Below are 24,867 nucleotides of genomic sequence, written 5' to 3'. Positions count from 1 at the left end.
CCCGAAACTCGGGGACTGGCAGTGCCGGTTTCACGCTAAGTTTTTAAGTTAAAATTTTGTGCTAAAAGCTGCGCTCTCACCACAAAACTCGGGGACTGGGAAGATAGACAAGAGAGAAACCGGCATGAACTAAAGAAAAGATAGAAAAAATCCGGAAGCAAGGAAACCGCTAAAAGTTGAAAAGAGTCAGTAAAACATACCATCAAATTGTTCGTGGCATCGTACCACGCGCTATCGAGCTCCTTCACGGCGCTGCGTAGCCGCATGAAGTGCTCCTCGGAAGACCGGTCCCCAACAGGGTCGGGCGCCGGCAGCCTGTCCTTGCCCAAACCGCGGGTCGCCGGAGTCATGTCCGCGGCGTTCCACTTTTGGGCGTAGGGCAGAAGATGCCCCAGGTCCCGGCCTTTGCGCTGGAACTCAGTGATACGGCCAAGCAGGCCGGTGGCCTTCGTGGCGGTATCCCTGGCGGCCTTGGAAACGTGCAGCACCAGGGGCTGCTGGCCGCCGGAAGGGGTGCTGGAGGCCGTCGCCTTCCCCTTGATGAGCTTGGAGGTCTTGGGCGGCGGCGCGGTTGGAGCAGCCCTGGAGGGCTTGGTGCGAGGAGCATCTGGCGGTGGCATGAGGATGGTTCGTGGAGAAGGGGGAGCGCTGGGCGCGTCACCCGGGTTGGAACTTTCCGGCGCGGAAGTTGTCTTCTTTTCGAGGACGGGAGGAGCCGAAGGCTCCGCCCACCCGGCAGCTTCTTCCTCGGCGCCGGTGTTGCTGGCGCCGGTATCCTGCTTCTCTGGGAGGGAGGAAAAATCCTCCTCCGTGCGGTGATCTGATGATGAAGGGGCCGCACGCCCCGAACTTGTTGTGCCCCCCGAAAGGGAGGCAGAGGTGTTGCCGGCACCAGATGGTGCCGGGCTTGAGCGAGGAGGAGGGGTTGAGGTCCTTGCGGAACCTTCAGAGCCCGATGGCCTTGAGCCAAGCTTGAGCGCTGGGCTGAAAGAAAGAAAAAAAGGATAGTTGGAAAAAAGCAACCGGAAAAAGAACTTGGCGAAAAGAGGCAAAAAAGTAAGAAACTTACCCGGAGGCAGTCGGCATCAGCTTGCGCCCGTAGCGACGCACGCCCATTTCCTTCTCCCCCAAGGGCTCAGTCCGGAAGCGCTTGGAGGGAGGGGCCTGGCTGGGACCGGCATCAGATGCCGGCAGCTTGTTCTTTTGGCCTTGGGCCATGAGTTTGTCCACAAACTCCTGGCCGGCCTCAGCACGCAGGGGCGGCGCGCGCTCGTGGATCTGTAAATTAAACATAGCTAAGAAGAAATTCGCAAGAAGGCAATAACGGAAAAGTATAAGAAACCGGACAAGAAAATACCTCGAGCATGGTCAGGTCATCGGAGGACCCGGTTGGCTCCGGCGGAGACCGGCCAAGGCGCGCAGCCGGAGTCTTGCCCATCTTCAGATCTTTCCAGAAAATGTAGGGATCTGGGTCGAAGGAATCAAGGGCGCGCTTCACGCAGATCCCGCGTCGCTCTGCTTGGATGAGGGGGAAGCGGTCCTTGGCCTGAAACATGAAAAAAGAGGGTTAACAAGAGCAGAAAGTTACCGGCAAAAACAACCCCAATTGCATAATCTCTTACTTCTTGAGTCGGAGGGTTAGTAGTGCTGAGGGGAAGGAGGCCCCATTCCCAGTCAAATGGCATAGCAGTTTGGCAAATCTGCTTAGCCTTGCGAACAACATCCTTCTTGCTAAGAGGACGGCCTGTGATCTTGGTAGGGTCGCCAGGGCCGTACATCTCGCTCATCCTATGCACACGGCGCTTCAGAGGAAGTACCCGGCGCGAAATAAAGGTGCGGATGATATCATCCGAGCAGACGTTGGTCTCCTTCTTCAAAGAGGCCAAGAAGCGTACCACCCGGTTGGTTTCGGCATGATCCGTCTTCGGGTTGTAGCTCCAATTGGTTCTACTAGGAGGCCCCGCTTGGAACGGAGGAAGATCAATAAGATTGGCGCGGCCGTTGTTCTTCACATAGAAAAAGGTTCCTTGCCAGGCGCGGCAGGACTCGAGGCCGGCGAACTTAAGGAAGGTGCTCCCTTGACGGGAGCCAACGATGCAAGATCCGCACTCCACGGGCGGCTTGGGCTTAGGGATTTCCTTGCCCTGAACGGAATTAATCCGCAGACAAAAGAAGCGGGCAAACGTCTCACGAGTGGGACGAATGCCAATGTAGGCCTCCATGAAGGTGGCATAGCAGGAAAGGTAGAAGATGGCATTGCCAGGAAGGTGGTGAGGTTGGAGTTTATAGAAATCTAAGAACTCCCGGAAAAAAGGAGAGGCAGGAAGGCCAAAGCCACGCTCAAAATGAGCAAGAAAAACAACATGTTCACCGGGCTCGGGGTCCGGTTCGATTTCGTCACCGGGAATCCGGCAGGTTACTCCTTCCGGAATCCTGCGGGACCGGTATAACCAATCGATCTCAAACTCAGTAACGTTGGAGCCCATCCAGGCTCCATGAGTGATTGGGGAAGGCTCCGCGCCGGATGATTGGCTAGAGCTACCAGATGCTTGGCCGGAGCTACTCGCTTCTAGGTGGCTACCGGATGCTTGGCTAAAGCTACCGGATTCTAGATGACCACCGGACTCTTGGTGGCTACCGGATTCCTGCTGATTGCCGGAATCGGTATCCATCGGATCTGAAGCCGTGGATTCGCCGGGAGATTGTCTACGACGCTTAACAGAAAGGGAAGAAGAAGATGCGGAGGAAGAATCCTCGTCAGACATTGGATGGGTAGGCGAAAAAACAGAAATCCCACACTTGAACCCCGCGCGAAGATCTACGAGTAAGAAGAAAACCAAAGAAAAAGAGGAAATAAGAACACCGTAGACCCAAGATCTAGAAAGCAAGCAGATGGCAAGCAAAGTGAGATTGGTACTAACCTTGAGCGGCGCGGTCGCTGAGGAAGACGTTCGCCGGCGAAGAAGCGGACCTACGGTCGCCGACAAGCACCGACGACGGCGAGGCGAAGAAGGTCACGAAGAAGCAAGAATGCAGCGCGCTCGAAGAAGGTGCTGCAGAAGATTCCCGCACGACGAGGTCCGGCGGAAGCACGACGTAAGTTCGCCGGGCGACGAAGCCTGAGCAAGCGACGGCGGACGGAGAGCGACGAAGGCGCGGAGGTGAGAAGCACTGTGCGCGAAGGTTGGGGAATGCGAGAAGAGGAGGAAGAAGAGGCAGTTGTCCTTATAAAGGAGAGAGGAGGTGGGCCGAAAACCGCTGGGCCGCGGCGGTTCGCCTCGCGGCCCGCGACGGTTCGCACCACGGGCCGCCACATGGCGAAGAGGTACACGCGAGAAAATGGGAGGCCACACGGGAGAGCACACAGGATCCCAAGTGGCTAGTGGGATCCGCAGTGGTGCATTTAATGACCGCGCGGGAGTCGAAGCGAAGTGACAACTGACACTGGCGCGACAGTTAACAGTGCGCATGTCACTGACAGGCGCGGGGCCCAAAATATTCTCGACTTCGCCGAGGAAAGAGTAAATGCGAATGATGCCGGAGAAAAGAGATGCCGGAAGATATCTTGCAAAGAGAGAAAAGACATAAAAGGTCAAAGATGCCGGATCCAAGCTCAGGCCGGAGAAATTAAACCGGTATCCTAAAGAGATGAAAACCTGGCATGGTCTGTAGGATAGAATCCGCCAGACTATACCAGCTTCGGGGACTAATGTTGGGGGGGATAACCCCCGGTATGCCAAAGGCATGCCAAACCGGATGGTTTGAGCCATCGAGATACCGGTTTAATATTCGTGCCGGAAACAAAGGTAAGAGTTTGGGCTAAGTGAAGCTAAACCGGCATCCCCAAGGGGGTATGCCGGAACCCGGTAAAGAAGTTACCGGAAAGAAGCGCCTGTCGGCAGGACTGGTCAAAGATTCTCTTCAGAGCAGGAAGACAAGGATGAGCTAAGCAAAGTGGCTTTAATCAGAGCCCTGGCGCCAATGAGAGAGATGACGCTGAAAGAAGCCGGAGGACGTCAGCGTTCCTGATTAAAGAGGACCCCGGCGTCATCTATGATTAAAGTAGCTTTGTAAAGTAGTTTGTCCAGTCAAAGATGCCATTAGGGTTCCTTGTTCTGTAAGCCACCCTCTCCCCTATATAAGGAGAGGGGGTACTGCCTCATACAGGCGAGTGTCCACAGAGAGATTAGACGATAGAACTTGTATTTCAAGCACCTGTAACCATGTTGAGATCAATGAAGCTAGCGATCTAGTAAAGAGTTCTTCCTCTTGTCTCTCTTCTTGCATACCGGCCTTTGGTTGTGTTCTTGAGGAAAGCATCCGGAAGTTCGTCCCACCTAGTCGCAAACCCTCCCCCGAATCCTCTAGCGTCCATTCGGCCCCAATCTAAGCCATCCTATGGCATCTGCTCGTTCGCCACGACGACAGGGGGGGGGGGTGACGCATGGGAGGAAAAATTCAGCCCACTTTACCCCCGGCGAAAGCTATCAGTGGGCACCGGTGGTAAATCTGCCCGGGTGGCCCACCCTGCCTCCCATTACCCCTGGCGCCTACGTGCTGAATTCGCCAGCGGTAAGGACGTTTACCACCGGCGCCCACGGGCCGCATTCGCCAGCGGTAAAGCGAGGCCCAACGGTGGCCTCGTGGCCCAACACATCGCCGACGTCTACGTGCTCGATTCGCTAGCGATAATGTAGGTATCCCCGGCGCCTTCGGTGTAAGCTCGCCGGCAGTAAGGTGAGGCGACCCTGGAAGGCCTTACCGCTGGCATCTTTAAATCGTACTCATCGGCGGTAAGAAGTGCGGCTGTAAGCTAATTCCTAGTAGTGATGGGAGCTCATAGGTTGTACCCCTGCCATCGATACGCAACGAAAAGACGTCCCTAGTTCGTCAGGAAGGCCACGGTCGGTAGGTGTCCATGTTCGGACTACCCCTTACACTTGCATGACCGAAACTATGGCGAGACAAACTACTACGCTATGCCTCGTGCCCACTTTGGGGTAATGTGGTTGTCTTTTAGGTGAGTACTTAGGCGCTAAAAGTTTTCGAAAACATTTTCTCTCCTCCACTTGCCTCCAGCAAATTTTCTTTCCATAAACCTTTTTTCCTTTCATAAACTCACACTCGGGATGGTGGTTGTGCGTCGAGGCGGCGGCCTCAAGATCCATGGCGGGTAGAAGCTTCATGGGGCGGAGTTGTTTCTTACATGGCTTGGGTGGTAATCTTGTGTCTAGTGCGTTGAGGTTGTCGGCTCGGTCGACGCGTCTCAGAGGAGGCGGTTTGACTTTTACGTCGGGGTGGTGGGCGCAGATGTTGGTGTGGAGGCCGTGGTCTGCGAGCGGTTTGCTCTGTGCTGCTTGAGCTGCGGGTGCCTGTTTTGTGCAGCGTCGTGGCTCGAGTGCGAGCGGTGGTATGTCGGGATGGTGGTCTTGGAAGGTGGTGTTGGTGGTCTACGCTGGGCGTGGTGGAGTTGTTGGATGTCGGGGCGGCGGCCCTGAAAGCTTGGAAGCGTTGAGGACATCAACCTTGTGTCGCATGGGCGACAAGGTCGATTAGGCGCAGTTCTCCCAGAGGTCCGGTCGTTGGAGTGTCCCGTGTCTGCATCTAACTATTCGCTCTAACCACGCACGGTCATTTTATCAACCAGAAAAGTCGTTCTCCCATTTATCCTCTCTATCTGTGTACTCCTACTAATGGTCAATTAATTAAGTAGGGCACTGTTGTGGGCAACTTAAAACCCAAATGCATCGATCACTAGCTATTGGATCGATGTTACATATATATTTCTTCTATAGTATAAATGATTTGATCACCTCAAAGCTAGACACCAGAAGCTTGCCGGAACTTCTTTAAATTATTATTTTCCCACTGTAGTCTACATGTATACACGGCAACAGGCAAGCCCATCACTGCTATTTTGCGGGGGACGCAACGCGCCTACAAACCACAGAAATAGGGAAACAAAGTCACGATCGCGGCATACAATCTGATGAATATACTTACATCATCTCTAGCCGTTAGAGCATCTCTAGCTGTGTCTCTCAAAACGGCTCCCAAAAAGATTTAGAGGGCACCGGATAAAATTTCATTCCCAGCCGCGCGTTCAAAGACCCTTTCCATTCGGCGCGGCCCAATACGGTGTCCGGCATCCCGAGCCCGTCAAGATCCACATGGAACGCTCTGGACACGCCGGATACAGCGAGAAGCGAGGCAAGGAGTGACGGGACCGACACGTTAGCGTCTCACAAACGGACGCTCAACTGCCGCCTACCTAGCGATGGTGCAGTTGCCGGGAAGGGGAACTGTCGCAGTTGCAACCACGTTGATCGACGTGCGAACCGCCGGAATGGAGCACGAATTCCGCGGAAGAGCAACCGCCGCTCTCTTCGATATCTGCGCCGTCATTCATCCGCACTCAATAAGACCCCTACGTATGCGCTTTCCAAACTACAACCGGCCGCCATTCATCTCTCCTCTCCTTTTTCACAATGAGCAACCTCTCTTTGCCATCGGACACCGACAGTGAGGGGAAGCCGCCGCGATGGCGCCATTGGTGGGACAGAGTTGCAACGCCTAGCAGCTCTGGTTCCCCGCCGACGAACATCGAGGAGGATTGGGAGGCCAACGAGGAGGAGGAGGAAGAGGTCGAGGAGGCGGCGACGGCAAAGAAGGAGGCAAGGGCCCGGGCGAAGGAGGAGGCGAAAGCGAAGGCACAGCCGGCGAGCACCGATGATGACGAGGGTGACACAAGTTCCTCCGACACGGCGACACAAGTTCCTCCGACACGTCGAACGACACCGGCTCTTCGGAAGAGGTGACGAGCAGGAAGCGCCACCGTGAGGAGAACGAGGCGGGGCTATCAAAGAAGAAGTAGTTTAAAATTTTAGTTTATTTTTCGAAATTTTTATATGTAATTAGTTTATGTTTTTTTGAAGTTTTTATATGTAATTTGTTTATGTTGCACCGCTTTGAAAATTAGTACAACATTATTTTTTCACCGTACCTATAATTTTTTTCTATCTAATAAAATACAAATATAATATTATTTTAAATTTTGGGGGCGCGTCTTGAGACGCGGCTTGGGAACGACGTCCCCAAACGTGGCACGAAAGAAACATATCTCCCAAACGCTCGATCCGACGTTGTTTTAAAGATACTTTAGGGGACGCGGCTAGAGAGACTCTTAGATACTCTATGATCAAGCTTATTAATGCGCAAGTATTATGTGATTTAGGTAAGAACACGACGGGTCAATGCATGGATATCGCCTTCTCCATTAATACCATAGATGGAATACTCTAGGTGGCGGTCAACCTCCGAAGCCTTGCTGAACGATCGCTTTCGGACAGTGCGCGCGCATACGTATTTTATACGCTTTCCTGCTATACGATAAAACATGGACGGGTTATGCATGGACATCGCCTTCACGATTAATATACCACAGATGGCATGCTCGCATCAGTAGCATGGTTTGACATATACGGTTAGCTAAGCAACTAAGCAAGCACATGTTTGGCATTGGGTTTCTTGTGCCATTCAGTTTGTAAGAGCATATACAATGCGGTACCGTCGGTCTTTTCTTAAAGTCTTTATGTAGAATATTTGCTGAGTCGGAGGAGATAGAACAGAGAAAGAGAAGGTTGTTTTCTCTTAGCTCAGGGGTGATCCCTTAGAGAATAAGAGAATACCATTTGCTCCATTGTACCATATGTTTTCTCTTAGCAACCTAATTTTCTACCAAATTTAATTGATTCTCGTTAATTACAAGAGATAACACTAAGAGACAATGCATTGTACATGTTATAGTTATTATCTTCTCTACGATGGAGGGCTAAGAGAAGGTGTGTCTTCTCTATCATTGTACACAGTGGCGGAGGAGCCATTCTGGCAAGCTGTGGCGTTTGCCATAGCTTAATTTGGCCAGGTCCCTGATTGAGCCATGAATTATAGTTTATAAGTCAAAGATTAGCACATTTTTTTAGCTATTGTTCATCAGTTTGCCATACCAAAACTTGTGTTTGTCCTCCGCCACTGATTGTACATGCCCTAACGGATTGCACAAAGGTGCATGTCCGAGTCCATAGTCCTTTATCTTGTCGGGTCACGCACTTGTGAGAGCGTGAGGAGCTACGGCCACAAAAAAAATTGATACAATTTATGAGAAAATCGCACCTTAAAGCCACACAATTAATCCTGAAAATTGTGTCTAATTATTCAACAGTTTTTTCATAAAGTTCGTGATACATTTCTTGAAACAGCAACACTGATAGCACCAAGACTACACCAGAAGATCAGCTTATCCATAAGGGACGCCTTCAAGAAGGAAACCGTGCACAACTGTTGTCGTCGTCCGATTATAGATTTTAGGTTTCCACCCTGAAGAAAGTCCGCACTCTCAAAACAATGCCTTCAACAAAAACATTGCCAGGTATATCAATTAAAGTTCAGACCTTGGATTTTTACCCTGAAAGATAAGACTCGAACTTCTCCTATCCAGTCGCCCCCACATACAAGTCGTTGTTTCAAGTCACGAAGCACCTAGCCAATTCCACATCACCAGCAAGATCCGACCATCATTGCTATTCTACCGATCTCGGCTTTCATGACCTTCTCGCTAGCACCATGAAAAGAAAACGAGCTCCATGAGACACTACAAGAAAAAACCTTTATAAGTAGGAATGTATTCTGTGGCGAACCAATTAACCATGCGCTACTATTTTTTATAGCGCACCTACGCACGTGCGCCACTAAATTTGAACTTTCTGTGGTGCACCAACTTTCTATGCGCCACATAATTTGGCATTTCTGTGGCGCATCACCTCTCTATGCGCCACAGAAATCTGGTGGACCACTGCCAATTAGTGTGTTGACTAATTATGAATATTTCTGTGGCATATGGAGCTGGATGCGCCACATAAATGTCAGCTTTCTGTGGTGCATGTGGCCAAAAGCGCCACAAAAAGAAGCATTTCTATGGCGCATGGAGCTACATGCCCCAGAGAAGTTTTTTCAACCATGGAACGCCTTTTTAATGTTCAAAAAATCACAGAAAATTATAAAAACTTCAAAAAGGAATTCATTTGAATTGTACTTATATTAAGTGGTATACTTGTCGGGAAAATTGGAAAACATGAAGAATTTCGATGTATTTTGCAAAAAAAAAGATCAAGAAATCTTCAAATGGCTTTTCTGGTTGCATATGAAGTCGGAAAAATACGCATAATATATCAAAATGACCGGGAGAAAGTTCTACACCCGAATTGCACAACCAATGGTGGTTCTCAAATTTACAGAATCGGCAAATTCAGAAGAGTAAAAGGTTACGGTAAAGTCAAGATTTTTCCTGGAAAATTAAAAATTTCGATTTTTTTCTGTGACGCACCATATGCACATGCGCCACAGAATTGTTAGGCCGAAATTTGAAATCCAGCGGCGCCCTTCTCCCTTTATCTTTTCTCCTCCTCCCTCATCATCTCCTGCACTTCTCCTCCACTTCCACTTCCCCTTCTTCTCCCTTCACCCGGCGACCACCTCCACCACCCGACCTCCTCCTCCTCCTCCTCCTCCTCCTCCTCTGCCGACCACTATCTTCTCCTCCTCCGGCGACCTCCTCCTCCACCCCCTCCTCCTCCTCCTCCTCCTCCTCCTCCTCCGGCGACCACCTCCTCCTCTTCCTCCGGCGACCACCACCTCTTCCTCCTCCTCCTCCGACCCCTTCCTCCCCCACCTCCGACGACCCCCTTCGGTTGGCCTCCTCATCCTCCTCCTCCCCTCTAGTGACCCCCTCCGGCTGGCCTCATCCTCCTCCGCCTCCTCCCCCTCCTCATCCACCCACCCCACCCACCCACCCGGGCGGCCTCCGGAAATAAAAAAAATCCGGCGAAATTCTGGCGGCCCCAGATCTAGATCTGGCCGCTACTTTTTTTAAAAAAAATCAAAAAACAAATATGTGGCGCGCCACCGCTGGGTGCGCCATAGAAGTTTGGAAATTTTGTGCCGCGTGTAGATATGCGCCACCGAAAAAATTTAGTGGCGTGACTTCTGTGGCGCACAGAATATAAAAAAACGTGTGCCAGAGGTGAGGGTTTTCCTAGTAGTGTATATTAATAGCCAGCAGAGCTTCGAAGCGTTCCCTCTGAAACCAAACGGTCAGATAAAAAACATGGTGCACACAACAAAAACCACCCAATCTAGCAATCTTCAGGCATTATTCGCACAACGAATTTCACCGGCAGGGCCTTCCGTAACACGACAATCCATCCGATAAATCTTCAACTTGGTGCGAGAAGAATCCGAAGACCACGGCCTTTATTCAGATCGGACTCCAACGACACCGACCATTCTAGGTCGGCCGATGCAATGCCGGAGATGCTAGGCGAAGAAAAACCCTCGCCTGAGCAGCGCCCTGCAGCCCAGCATCCGACCCTCCACAGCCAAGATCACGGAGAGACATGCCCTGGCTAGATGCGCCGCCCCAGGGAACCATCAGCAGCAGCAGCACGCGCCCGTAGAGCCCCTGCTAGGCGCGAACCCACGCGACAGCCTCGGCCCGCCAGGCCCCGATGGGTCCCAGATCGAGCTCTCGCTGCAGCGATGTCGCTCCTCGGGCGCCGCCAACCGCCAGCCCCCTCCTCCATCGACCCCCAGCTGCGCCCACCGCCCATGCCTCTAGGCAGCCGCCCGGAGCCGGAGCATCTCCGCCCAGTTCACCTCCCGCCTGCTCGCCCGCGAGGAAGGAAAAAAACGCCCGCCGCCAGCTTCCTTGGGGCGCACCATGGCTTTGTCGGCGGCCCCTCCGGCAACGGCGATGCGAGGGGGGAAGGGGAGGACCTAGTGGCCGGCGGCTAGGATTTCCCCCGAGTCGCCCGAGGGAAGGCGACGCGAGGGACGAGTCAGGGACCCTCCACCAACTACGGCTAACAAGGCAACTGCTAATCTGCGGTCCAGCAGCGAGAACACCTCGTCCCACGCACCAAGAATGACGAACCGCACCATATCAAGCCTACAAACTTGTCAACCACGCTCAAAGCTGCAAACCCCCACCGAATAGCGTCTAAGCCAAGTGCGTCAATAAGCAGTACATTTAGGCTCTTTTAAGGCCTCCGATCGTACACTGAAGGGCTTATCCGTGTGCACTGTAAAGGATCACTTATGGCCCAAATAGTAAGCAGCTGGAGGTTCTCAACCGGCGCATGAAGTATAGCAGCTGTGTGTGATATACCACATACGATGATTTCGGCCTAACCTTGATAAACCCTGGGGATGATAGGTGGGCCCTCATTGTAACATTTTAGAGCTTTACTCTCCTTATATTTGAGTTTGTGTTATATATCGTCAGTTTTTTTTACAAAGCCTCTAGAATTGTCTTTTTATTATTCTCTCCCCTAAAAGTGTTTTCATGCAATTTATCCGATACTAAAGTATTGCATGTGCAACCACAATGGAAGATATAGTCTAGTTTCCCTCCCCCCCCCCCCCCCTCACTTTGAAAAGGACAGTCATGGTGAAAATCTAGGTTAGGCATCAAATAGCTAGATGTTTGTTATCTGTTTCATCTGTTTAAGTGTGTCTCGATAATTTTTAATAGTCACTAGAAGATAGTTTCTCCACAAAGACCGTCCATGAAACGTTTAACGCATCGTTTCTTCTACAAAACTTGCCTAATTTCTCTTTATTGTAGATGGTTGAGAGCAACAACTTGGTGGGTGTGAGACGATGTTGTCTCCGACAAGGAGGCAGGGTTTCACCTTTTGTCGGTTGTAACTTTTGTGATACTTTGTATTGGTTTGGCTAAAATGTTGTTTTATTTATAAAGAGGGGCGAAAGCACATTTCGAGGATGCACTAATACAAATTTGCTACGTAGAGACGGCCAGGTGAGTTGGTTTTATCTCAAGTTATTCAAAGCCGACACTGTTGCAAACCATTAGACGGTCGTCCAGGATGACATGACTCTAAAACTCTTAGAGACCCTGATAAACTATGCCCACTTGAAAGAAGCGGGACAACGGAGACGGAGAATAAAGTAGACCGTCTAGCATATATATCTTAGCCGGTTATTAAAATGAACCGCCTCAAAGAATGTATTAATACATGACACAATTTGTAGGTTACATCGTTGAAATGAAAATTTAAATATAGAAGATCTTATCAAAATTACAATATCTCACTTTCATCGTTATGAAACGGTTTGTCTCTAAACAAAGAGTGTACCTCCAAGTTTTTTTTTGAAAAGTTAAGTTGTTTCAAACTTTGACCACGTCTACATTTTTTTTTTTGCGAACACGCAAAAGCTTTGCGTGTCATTGCATTAGAAGAAAAAGAAGCGGACTACAACGGTTCCGGCATTCTAGAGGAAATGCGGGTACAAGACGTGCTTGAGTGGTAGGGCGACCATGAGCATCATTAAATCAAACAGTTATATGGCAAAAACATACTTGTGCAGAGTAAAACTTTGTAAAATATCGTATTACTCTCTGGATTACGTTGGGCCGCATAGAGTTCGACCCTACTATCAAGTCTCAACCCACCACTTGATAGGTAATCTGCTGGCTTCCGGCGCTTCAACTATTTTGCTTTTTTTCCCTCCAAAAAATAGAGAAATGGCCATATATTACATTTGAGAATTCATGCACAGATTCCTATATATATTTTTCATTTCCAGTCGGAAGGGTGATCCTCTGAACTACCATTTCAAACTTGACTACTTGGGTAGTTGGTTCTTCTCTTATTTATAACTATAGTGGCTCTCTGAATAATGACAATTTGAATCTTGAATTTTGCTTTCCTATTAAAATAAAATATTTTTCATAATAATAATTCTTCATGTCATCGGTCTTTGAATAACCGGTCAGCAAGCATTTACTCTAACTACCTATAGTTATACACGACAGTTGGATTACTCATCCAGAAGAGTTGGCAGTCCAAACCTCTTTATCTGTGCATAAACTAATGGTCAAGTAGCTATTTACATTGGTGATGACGACAGGGAGAGCGGGGTAAGGGGATTAGGAGGGCAGTCAATTCATTTGCAAGTGATATTGCAACCAAGAAAAAACAATCTGAACCCGTAGATTTACTTTGTGATTCGTTCTAGTTATGAGTTACATTTTGAGTTCCAACTGAGGTTTGATAACCGAAAACTAAATAATTTCTCAGTCGACTGAGAAGTGTTAAAGATGGCTAACTAAATTGTAAGAGCATCTCCACCGGCACCTCCGATACCGTCCTCGATAGCATTTTAGGGGCCAGGAACGAAAATGGGCTCGCACCGGCGCGTCCCATACGGCGCCGGACAATTTTGGAGCCCAATAGAATCGCCGGCAACCCCGTGCTGGCCCCTTTGCCAAGGGCGCGCCGGCGCCTCGCGAGGCTGAATGTTTTGGGCGTGAGAGCCACCTATCGGCCACACATCCCAAAAGTTGATGCCAGCGGGGATTGGCGGGGCTGACTGTAACATCCCAGATTTCTACCATATCTGGCGATGCTACCACACTCATCAATGACACAAATTATATGAAAAATATATAAAATCGGACTACACCTCCTTTGTTTATAAGACATCACTCACAAGCAATTTAGAAATCTGACCAATAAAATTGATATAGCTCACAATTCATCTAGTAGCTTTAGGGAAAAGCATCCGAGCAACTAAAGGGGCACACCAAGTACTTTCGAAAGACACAAATAGATACGTGAATAACATGCTACAGGAACTAGGATAGTTGTATGATTGTTCACTAAGAACATCTAATGATATGTGATCATGTGATGTGGTGCTACACCCGTCTCCCATGCATATGTCCCTTACTTGGCACCTGAAAACCAAATGAAACACAAGAGTGAGTACAGAAATACTCAGCAAGTACACTTCAAGCCATAAGATCAATCATGAATAATGAACAGTGGAACATCTTTATTATCTTGAAGACTGAAACCAAACACTCGCCGGACTAGCCCACGAGCTAACGGTTCTCACCGAACTGAATTCGGAACTAGCCGCTCGGAACAGTCTCTCACCGGATTAACATGAAAACAATTAGCCCTCGGACTAGCCCACAAGCTAACGGTTCTCACCGAACTGAATTCGGAACTAGCCGCTTGTGAACAGTTTCTCACCAAGTTAGCTATGAAAATAAGAAGTGCAGACTGAATACGAAAGGGTGAATCAAATCAAGGAAACCGAACAATTTGAACCGAATTGAACACGTAAATCTCAAATTAAGTGAGAACAAATAATCGAACAAACACACAATGGACAATCATATAGAAACAGGGGTTCGTCATGCACTTGCCTTAGCCTCGGCGTTCAACGGAAGAATTAATATCGGCACCGGAAATCCTCACACCTGTGGGTAAAACCACCCTCAGAAACTCTATACGATAATAAGGTGACAACAATAATTCTATATCACACGCAATTCTGGTTCTTCTACGAGTTGGCCCCTTTTACATGTTTACTCTAGTTATTTTGTCTACGGCTACACTCCAAATTATAGCAGGTCTGTACCTGAAGCACTTGTGTTATTGAGCACGCATACTAAGATGGTATATTAATTTTAGTACGGAGCAAGCTACAGCTTACTTCAAGTACAACAAACGATTGTGAATAATTTTAGCTTAGACAAATTCTTTGAGACATCTATCGGAAACCATGGTTGGAGACTAAAAGATTCCATTAGACACAAATAGGCGGAACTTGCTAGTATAAATTTGTACTGAGATTTTTAAACACAAAACCATCAGGACTCAGCGGGACTTGTCCGCTAGATCAGGTTATACCAGGTATCACCAATATTGAAGCCAACACCCACGAACGCACTGGAATTTCACAATCGCTAGCTGGGGGAGAAAGACTGCAGGAGGATGCAAACCAATCGATGTTGCGACAGCAGCTCCGACGTGGGTGGTCTTCGGGATGTGCTGCTGGGACTCCGGCGAGGCTCCAGGTTGGGATTCCTACTCGGACGGAGGGGCGGCGACCGACGATCTGTGATGCAAAGGTGGCGTGGGCGGCGGCGCCCTGGGTGGACTAGGGCAGGACCGTCAGGTGAGGTAGGTAGCCGGCTGGGTTGGGCTAACTATTTATTTGTCTTTTTTTTTTCAATCGGAATAGGTCTGGACTGAACACGTTTAGAGAGAATAAATCCAATAGCCTAGGTTTTCTTAATTATTCACGATCCTGAGGAGTATACGCTTGAACAGTTCAATAGTCTTTTTGCTTATCAGCTCAAAGACACGAACTTGATCACTCAAATTTTCCATACAGTATATATAAGATGTAAAGAAGGTCAAAATTCGTAAACTATTAGTTATTTTTATGTCAGAAAATATATTATAAAACCGGGATATTACATTCTCCCCACCTTCAACAGAATTCGCCCTCGAATTCTTCATTTTTTTAATATTTCTTAGCAAGTGTGATGTTTTGATATAAGGCTAGGCCTACAGACTCGTCTCTTTCCGCAACTGCTAAAGGTGAAGGTACACAGAGATTCGCCGCTCCAACATAACAAGAATTAATAGTAAGAGTAGTTGGTATGGGGGCCAATCCATCCCACACTCAAACTATTAAATATGTACGTGGATAGGTAAACCTTGCATCGTAGCTCTCGGGCATCCTCACTTATTTAGCAAAAAGTGTCACAGCTAGCACACAAAAATCTAATCTATTGTTGTGTCAAATATTACAAAGTTCAGGCATGAGAACTAGAAGTCTTCATGCAACGTAGCACAAGGTCATCACTTTTAATGGTCGTATCACAAAAAGAGTATTAAAAACTTGATGGAAACACTAGATAGGTTGGCTTCTAACTATGAGATAACTGAGTTGAATGAAAGTAAGAAAAAACTTTGGGATAGACAGGGCGCAAAGACAATATTTACCTAAAGCCCCATCACGGTGACCTTGAGAGGTTGTTTGTTTGTTATAAGCTCCGCCAGGTGTCGAGGTTGAAGTATCTCCAACTAATTGATGCGGTTGGGGAGGAGCAGGTAGCTGGGGCGGAACATATGGAGCTGTAATTGGAGGTGGATGGCCGTAGTAGCCAAAGTAAGGATGCTGATATGGATGAGTGGGAGGTGCAACTTGGGGGACCGTCATCATCTGTACTGACCCATCTGAGGATCTGACACCTAGAGGCTCATCATTGGAAGAAATGGATACTGTTGTCCCCGCGGAAGGACTGGTCAATTGCCACATGATAATGGAGTTAGGATTTTTCTTGCAAACACGTTTCATGTGACCGGTCTTGCCACAGTGGTCACAAGAACCCGAGAAATCACAATCAGAAGCACGGTGACCTTGACCGCACTTGAAGCAAATCAAGCCCTGTCCTGGGACGGGTCGAATGAACGATGTGATGTTGGAATGTGGCGCTGAAAAAGGATGGGCTCCTGATTGATTGGGGTTGGCGGGCTGTTGAGAATGTGCACCTGACTTGGACTTTTTGAGAGCAAGACGCTCAGTAAGCTCACTCCCATCATGATGATTTCTCTTGTGCTTACTACTCGAGCCACTAGTACCACTTGTACGAGCCACCTCTGCCTGTGTGAGTTGAATCTGTAGCTCCATTCCCCTAGCCTGTTCCACCACACTGAAATACTCCTTTGGTTGATTAGCTCCCATGACATGTCGATATTCTGAATTAAGCCCCTCAAAGAATCTTCTAGCTTTCTCACCCTCATTCTGATTTATGTGATCCACAAAATGAACAATCTTACTAAACTCCATCTCGTAATCATCCACTGTCTTGTCGCCCTGCTTGATATTTCTTAGGGCAACATCCATCTTCTCCTTGAATGAATCCGGGTAGTATTTGCTAGTGAATTGCTTAACAAAAACATCCCATGTAGGCGGTCCATGAGCTAGTGTCCACGCTGCCCGAACTCCTTCCCACCAAATATCTGCGAGACCCTTCAGTTGGAAAGCCACATAGACAACTCTGTCCTCTTGTGTCATCACAGATGCATCCATGTATTTCTCCATGCTGCGAAGCCAACTTGCAGCGTCCATGAGTGTCCCTGATCCATCAAACTTGTCCAGCTTCATATCTAGCCATTGGGTAAGCGTCATGTTTGACGCACCATGTCCATCACTATTAGCAGATTGACTCACTTCTGCATCTTCATGATTACTCTGCTCAACATCTGATCCCTCCGCACGGCCATTGCGGCCAACGCGGCCCCGGCTTGCATGAGCTCGGCCACGAGCTCGACCTCTACGTCTCGGCGGCATAACTATACTACAAATTATCCATAATCAAACACAGCAAATCATATGCATTCCATACTCAAAAGGATAAGATAAACAAATAAACAAAACGTTGAACCGTCAATGCAATGCATTTCCCATAAACCCCATCCTATCGTGCACAAGTGTGTCAAATTTAATTATTTAATTATCAGTCAAGTTTTAAATTGTTAATTTTGGAAACGTGGAGTAAATTTAAGTTAAGGCCATAACATATTTGTTTTACAACCTATTCCAGAGATCTAAAACCTAGGCTCTGATACCAACTGTAACATCCCAGATTTCTACCATATCTGGCGATGCTACCACACTCATCAATGACACAAATTATATGAAAAATATCTAAAATCGGACTACACCTCCTTTGTTTATAAGACATCACTGACAAGCAATTTAGAAATCTGACCAATAAAATTGATATAGCTCACAATTCATCTAGTAGCTTTAGGGAAAAGCATCCGAGCAACTAAAGGGACACACCAAGTACTTTCGAAAGACACAAATAGATACGTGAATAACATGCTACAGGAACTACGATAGTTGTATGATTGTTCACTAAGAACGTCTAATGATATGTGATCATGTGATGTGGTGCTACACCCGTCTCCCATGCATATGTCGCTTACTTGGCACCTGAAAACCAAACGAAACACGAGAGTGAGTACAGAAATACTCAGCAAGTACACTTCAAGCCATAAGATCAATCATGAATAATGAACAGTGGAACATCTTTATTATCTTGAAGACTGAAACCAAACACCTGAATATGTCGCCGGACTAGCCCACGAGCTAACGGTTCTCACCGAACTGAATTCGGAACTAGCCGCTCGGAACAGTCTCTCACCGGATTAACATGAAAACAATTAGCCCTCGGACTAGCCCACAAGCTAACGGTTCTCACCGAACTGAATTCAGAACTAGCCGCTTGTGAACAGTTTCTCACCGAGTTAGCTATGAAAATAAGAAGTGCAGACTGAATATGAAAGGGTGAATCAAATCAAGGAAACCGAACAATTTGAACCGAATTGAACACGTAAATCTCAAATTAAGTGAGAACAAATAATCGAACAAACACACAATGGACAATCATATAGAAACAGGGGTTCGTCATGCACTTGCCTTAGCCTCGGCGTTCAACGGAAGAATTAATATCGGCACCGGAAATCCTCACACCTGTGGGTAAAACTGTAGGATAACGTTGCATAGAAAACAAAAAATTTCCTACCGCGAACACGCAATCCAAGCCAAGATGCAATCTAGAAGACGGTAGCAACGAGGGGATTATCGAGTCTCACCCTTGAAGAGATTCCAAAGCCTACAAGATGAGGCTCTTGTTGCTGCGGTAGACGTTCACTTGCCGCTTGCAAAAGCGCGTAGAAGATCTTGATCACCGGCGCCACGAACGGGCAGCACCTCCGTACTCGGTCACACGTTCGGTTGTTGATGAAGACGACGTCCACCTCCCGTTCCAGCGGGCAGCGGAAGTAGTAGCTCCTCTTGAATCCGACAGCATGACGGCGTGGTGTCGGTGGTGGTGGAGAAATCCGGCGGAGCTTCGCTTAAGCGTGCGGGAAGTGGTGGAGGAGAGAGGCCGCTAGGGTTTGGGGAGAGGGGGCGCCGGCCACTATAGGGGTGCGGCCACCTTGTGGTTCTTGGGTGGCTGGCCCCCTCCCCTTGGCCCCTCATTATATAGGTGGAAGCCCCAAGTTTTGGACTACAAGTCTCCGAATAAGACCCGAACCCAAAACCTTCCATGTGATAGGGAAACCTACCCAAGGTGGGAATCCCACTTGGGGTGGGATTCCCCCCTTCCATGTGGGGGGGGGGGGGGTGGCTGGCCCCCATAGGGGGAGTCCACTTGGGACTCCTCCCCCTCTAGGGTTGGCCGGCTATGGAGGTGGAGTCCCTCCGGGACTCCACATTCCTTGGTGGTTTCTTCCGGACTTTTCTAGAACCTTCTAGAACCTTCCGGATCATTTTAATTCACATAAAATGACATCCTATATATGAATCTTATTCTCCGGACCATTCCGGAACTCCTCGTGATGTCCGGGATCTCATCCGGGACTCCGAACAAATATTCGAACTCCATTCCATATTCAAGTTCTACCATTTCAACATCCAACTTTAAGTGTGTCACCCTACGGTTCGCGAACTCTGCGGACATGGTTGAGTACTCACTCCGACCAATAACCAATAGCGGGATCTGGAGATCCATAATGGCTCCCACATATTCAACGATGACTTTAGTGATCGAATGAACCATTCACATACGATACCAATTCCCTTTGTCACGCGATATTTTACTTGTCCGAGGTTTGATCTTCGGTATCACTCTATACCTTGTTCAACCTCGTCTCCTGACAAGTACTCTTTACTCGTACCGTAGTATGTGGTCTCTTATGAACTTATTCATATGCTTGCAAGACATTAGACGACATTCCACCGAGAGGGCCCAGAGTATATCTATCCGTCATCGGGATGGACAAATCCCACTGTTGATCCATATGCCTCAACTCATACTTTCCGGATACTTAATCCCACCTTTATAACCACCCATTTACGCAGTGGCGTTTGGTGTAATCAAAGTACCTTTCCGGTATAAGTGATTTACATGATCTCATGGTCATAAGGACTAGGTAACTATGTATCGAAAGCTTATAGCAAATAACTTAATGACGAGATCTTATGCTACGCTTAATTGGGTGTGTCCATTACATCATTCATACAATGATATAACCTTGTTATTAATAACATCCAATGTTCATGATTATGAAACTAATCATCCATTAATCAACAAGCTAGTTAAGAGGCATACTAGGGACTCTTTGTTTGTCTACATATCACACATGTACTAATGTTTCGGTTAATACAATTATAGCATGACATATAAACATTTATCATAAACATAGAGGTATAAATAATAACCACTTTATTATTGCCTCTAGGGCATATCTCCTTCAGTCTCCCACTTGCACTAGAGTCAATAATCTAAATTACATTGTAATATACCTAACACCCATGGCATTCTGGTGTTGGTCATGCTTTGCCCTAGGAAGAGCTTTAGTCAACGGATCTGCTACATTCAGATCAGTGTGTACTTTGCAAATCTTTACTTCTCCATCTTCGATGTACTCGCGAATCGAGTGGTAACGCAGCTTGATATGCTTCAGCCTCTTGTGTGACCTTGGCTCTTGTGCATTGGCGATGGCACCCATGTTATCACAGTAAATGATTAATGGGTCCAATGCACTAGGAACCACACCGATCTCTACAATGAACCTCTTCATCCATACCGCTTCTGATGAAGCCTCTGAAGCCGCTATGTACTCTGATTCTGTTGAAGACTTCGCCACTGTGCACTGCTTCGAGCTTGCCCAGCTTGCTGCAGCACCATTCAATATAAACACGTACCCAGATTGTGACTTAGAGTCATCAGGATCAGTGTTCCAACTTGCATCGGTGTAACCACTTACAACGAGCTCTTGGTCACCTCCATAACAAAGAAACATATCCTTAGTTCTTTTCAAGTACTTCAGGATATTCTTGACCGCTGTCCAGTGTTCCATTCCTGGATCACTTTGATATCTGCTAGTCAAACTAACAGCATGTGCTATATCCGGTCTAGTACATAGCATGGCATACATGATAGATCCTACTGCCGAGTCATAGGGGATATTACTCATCCTTTCTCTTTCTTCTGCCGTAGCCGGTCCTTGAGTATTACTCAAGACCTTGCCTGGTAACATAGGTAAGAACCCTTTCTTACTTTCATCCATTCTAAACTTCTTTAGAATCTTGTCCAGATATGTACTCTGTGATAGCCCTATTAGGCGTCTTGATCTATCTCTATAAATCTTGATGCCTAATATATACGATGCTTCACCAATGTCTTTCATTGAAAAACTATTATTCAAATAACCTTTTACACTGCTTAATAGTTCTATATCATTCCCGATCAATAATATGTCATCTACATATAACATCAGGAATGCTACAGAGCTCCCACTCACTTTCTTGTAAATACAGGCCTCTCCATGACACTGTATAAACCCGAAGTCTTTGATCACCTTATCAAAGCATCGATTCCAACTTCTTGATGCTTGCTTCAGTCCATAGATTGAACGCTGAAGTTTGCATACTTTGTCAGCATTTTTAGGATCGACAAAACCTTTGGGTTGTACCATATACAACTCTTCCTCAATGTCTCCATTAAGGAACGCCGTTTTGACATCCATCTGCCAAATCTCATAATCGAAAAATGCAGCTATTGCTAACAAAATACTCACAGATTTTAGCTTTGCTACAGGTGAGAAAGTCTCATCGTAGTCAACTCCTTGAATTTGTCGGAAACCCTTTGCGACAAGTCGAGCTTTGTAGACAGTAATATTACCATCAGCATCTGTTTTTCTCTTGAAGATCCATTTATTCTCGACAGCCTTTCGGCTATCAGGTAAGTCTACCAAAGTCCATACTTTGTTATCATACATGGATCCCATTTCGGATTTCATGGCTTCTTGCCATTTGTTGGAATCTGGGCTCATCGTCGCTTCTTCATACGTCGCAGGGTCCTCATCATTGTTATCTACAATCATGATATTTAGACAAGGATCATACCAATCAGGAGTGGCACGTTCCCTTGTCGATCTGCGAGGTTCAGTAGTTTCCTCGTTCGAAGTTTCATGATCATTATCATTAGCTTCCTCTGTTGCCGGTGTAGGCGGTACACGTACAACTTCCGGTACTGCGCTATTCTGATCAACGAGTATAGATTCATCAATCTCATCGAGTTCTACTTTTCTTCCAGTCACTTCTTTAGTGAGAAATTCTTTCTCAAGAAAGGTTCCGTTCTTAGCAACAAAGATTTTGCCTTCGGATTTGTGATAGAAAGTGTACCCTATAGTTTCCTTAGGGTATCCTATGAAGACGCATTTCTCCGCTTTGGGTTCTAGCTTGTCCGGTTGTAACTTCTTTACATAGCCTTCGCAACCCCAAACTTTCAGGAACGACAGCTTAGGTTTCTTATTAAACCATAATTCATACGGTGTCGTTTCTACGGATTTTGATGGTGCTCTATTTAAAGTGAATGCGGCTGTCTCTAATGCATAACTCCAAAATGATAACGGCAAATCAGTAAGAGACATCATAGAACGAACCATATCTAAGAGAGTTCGATTACGACGTTCGGACACACCGTTTCGTTGAGGTGTTCCCGGCGGTGTCAATTGTGAAAGTATTCCACATTTCTTTAAATGCATGCCAAACTCATAACTCAGATATTCACCTCCACGATCAGATCGTAGAAATTTAATCTTCTTGTTACGTTGATTTTCTACTTCACTTTGGAATTCCTTAAACTTCTCGAAAGTTTCGGATTTATGTTTCATGAAATAGATATACCCATATCTACTTAGATCATCTGTGAAGGTTAGAACATAACGATAACCACCGCGCGATGCTACGCTCATTGGTCCGCACACATCGGTATGTATGATTTCCAATAAGTCAGTAGCTCGCTCCATCATACCAGAAAATGGAGTCTTAGTCATTTTACCCATTAGACATGCTTCGCATCTATCAAGTGACTCAAAGTCAAGTGATTCAAGTAATCCATCGGTATGGAGTTTCTTCATGTGTTTCACTCCAATATGACCAAGACGACAGTGCCACATATAAGTAGAATTATCATTCAATTTAATTCGCTTAGCATCAATGTTATGTATATGCGTATCACTACTATCGAGATCTAACAGAAATAAGCCATTCTTTTCTGGTGCTCGACCATAAAAGATATTATTCATAAAAATAGAACAACCATTATTCTCAGACTTGAATGAATAACCGTCTTGCATTAAACAAGATCCAGATATATTGTTCATGCTCAACGGGTACAAAATAACAATTATTTAGGCTTAAAACTAATCCCGAAGGTAGATGTAGAGGAAGTGTGCCGACAGCGATCACATCGACTTTGGATCCGTTTCCAACGCGCATCGTCACTTCATCTTTCAGTAGTCTTCGTTTATTCTTTAGTTCCTGTTTCGAGTTACAAATATGAGCAACCGAACCAGTATCAAATACCCAGGTACTAGAACGAGAACCAGTGAGATAAACATCTATAACATGTATATCAGATATACCTTCTTTCTTCTTCTTGACAAGGCCGCTCTTCAGATCAGCCAGATACTTGGAGCAATTACGCTTCCAGTGTCCCTTCTCCTTGCAGTAATAGCACTCAGCATCAGGCTTAGGGCCGTTCTTAGGTTTCATAGGAGGCGTGGCAGCTTTCTTGCCACCCTTCTTGAATTTTCCCTTAGACTTGCCCTGTTTCTTGAAACTGGTGGTCCTGTTGACCATCAACACTTGGTGCTCTTTCTTGATCTCAATCTCAGCAGCTTTTAGCATGCCAAAGAGTTCAGGTAACTCCTTGTTCATGTTCTGCATATTTTAGTTCATCACAAAGTTCTTGTAACTTGGTGGCAGTGATTGAAGGACACGATTAATCCCCAGTCTGTTAGGAATCACTATTCCCAAGTCACTGAGTTTCTTCGCATGCCCGGTCATGGCGAGCATGTGCTCACTAACGGAGCTGCCTTCTTCCATCATACAGCTGAAGAAATGTTTCGATGCTTCATAGCACTCCACGGCCGCATGAGTCTCAAAAATAGCTTTTAGCTCTTTCATCAACTCATGAGGATCGTGGTGCTCAAAACATTTTTGAAGATCGGATTCCAGACTGCACAGGATGGCACACTGAACTTGAGAGTACCGAGTTTTCCGAGTCTCGTAAACAGCTTTTACTTCATCGGTTTCAGTTTCTGCAGGAGGGTCACCTAGCGGTGCATCAAGCACATATTGCAGATTTCCGCCAGAGAGGAAGATCCTCACATGACGGAACCAGTCGGTGAAGTTGCTACCGTTGCTCTTAAGTTTTTCTTTCTCTAGGAACTGGTTAAAATTGATTGGGGACGCCATCTCTACAACATATATTTGCAAAAGTTTAGACTAAGTTTATGACAAATTGAGTTCAAATTTTAATTCAACATAATTAAAAATCTAGGTGAACTCCCACTCAAAACAATATCCCTCGCATTGTCTTAGTGATCACACGAACCAAATCCACCGCATCTAAGTCCGATCATCACGAGACAAGGTGTGATTTCAATGGCGAACACTCAAAGTGTTCATCATATCAACCATATGATTCATGCTCTACCTTTCGGTATCACGTGTTCCGAGACCATGTCTGTACATGCTAGGCTCGTCAAGGCCACCTTAGTATCCGCATGTGCAAAACTGTCTTGCACCCGTTGTATGCACTTGTTGATTCTATCACATCCGATCATCACGAGATGCTTCGAAACGACAAGTCTTGGCAACGGTGCTACTAAGGATGAATGATGCGTGTGGTTGACACGTCCGTTGGGAACCCCAAGAGGAAGGTGTGATGCGCACAGCGGCAAGTTTCCCTCAGTAAGAAACCAAGGTTTAATCGAACCAGTAGGAGTCAAGAAGCACGTTGAAGGTTGATGGCGGCGGGATGTAGTGCGGCGCAACACCAGAGATTCCGGCGCCAACGTGGAACCTGCACAACACAACCAAAGTACTTTGCCCCAA

General features: G+C 46.9%; 1 protein-coding gene across 1 annotated transcript; it reads right to left on the bottom strand.

The window, feature by feature from the left end:
* Nucleotides 1-15,172: 15,172 nt before the first annotated feature.
* On the bottom strand, nucleotides 15,173-18,427 carry LOC127341606 (uncharacterized). The gene is made up of 3 exons (XM_071827220.1): nucleotides 18,370-18,427; nucleotides 15,885-17,237; nucleotides 15,173-15,180 (listed from the first exon to the last, which is right to left on the bottom strand). The coding sequence occupies exons 2-3, from the start codon at nucleotides 17,233-17,235 to the stop codon at nucleotides 15,173-15,175; spliced, it is 1,359 nt and encodes a 452-aa protein (XP_071683321.1). The 5' UTR covers nucleotides 17,236-17,237; nucleotides 18,370-18,427.
* Nucleotides 18,428-24,867: the final 6,440 nt, after the last annotated feature.

Source organism: Lolium perenne, chromosome 3, assembly GCF_019359855.2.
Source record: "Lolium perenne isolate Kyuss_39 chromosome 3, Kyuss_2.0, whole genome shotgun sequence".
In the NCBI taxonomy this organism is placed as follows: domain Eukaryota; kingdom Viridiplantae; phylum Streptophyta; class Magnoliopsida; order Poales; family Poaceae; genus Lolium; species Lolium perenne.
The sequence above is the reverse complement of the archived record's forward strand: the minus strand, read 5'-3'. Positions and strand labels throughout refer to the sequence as shown.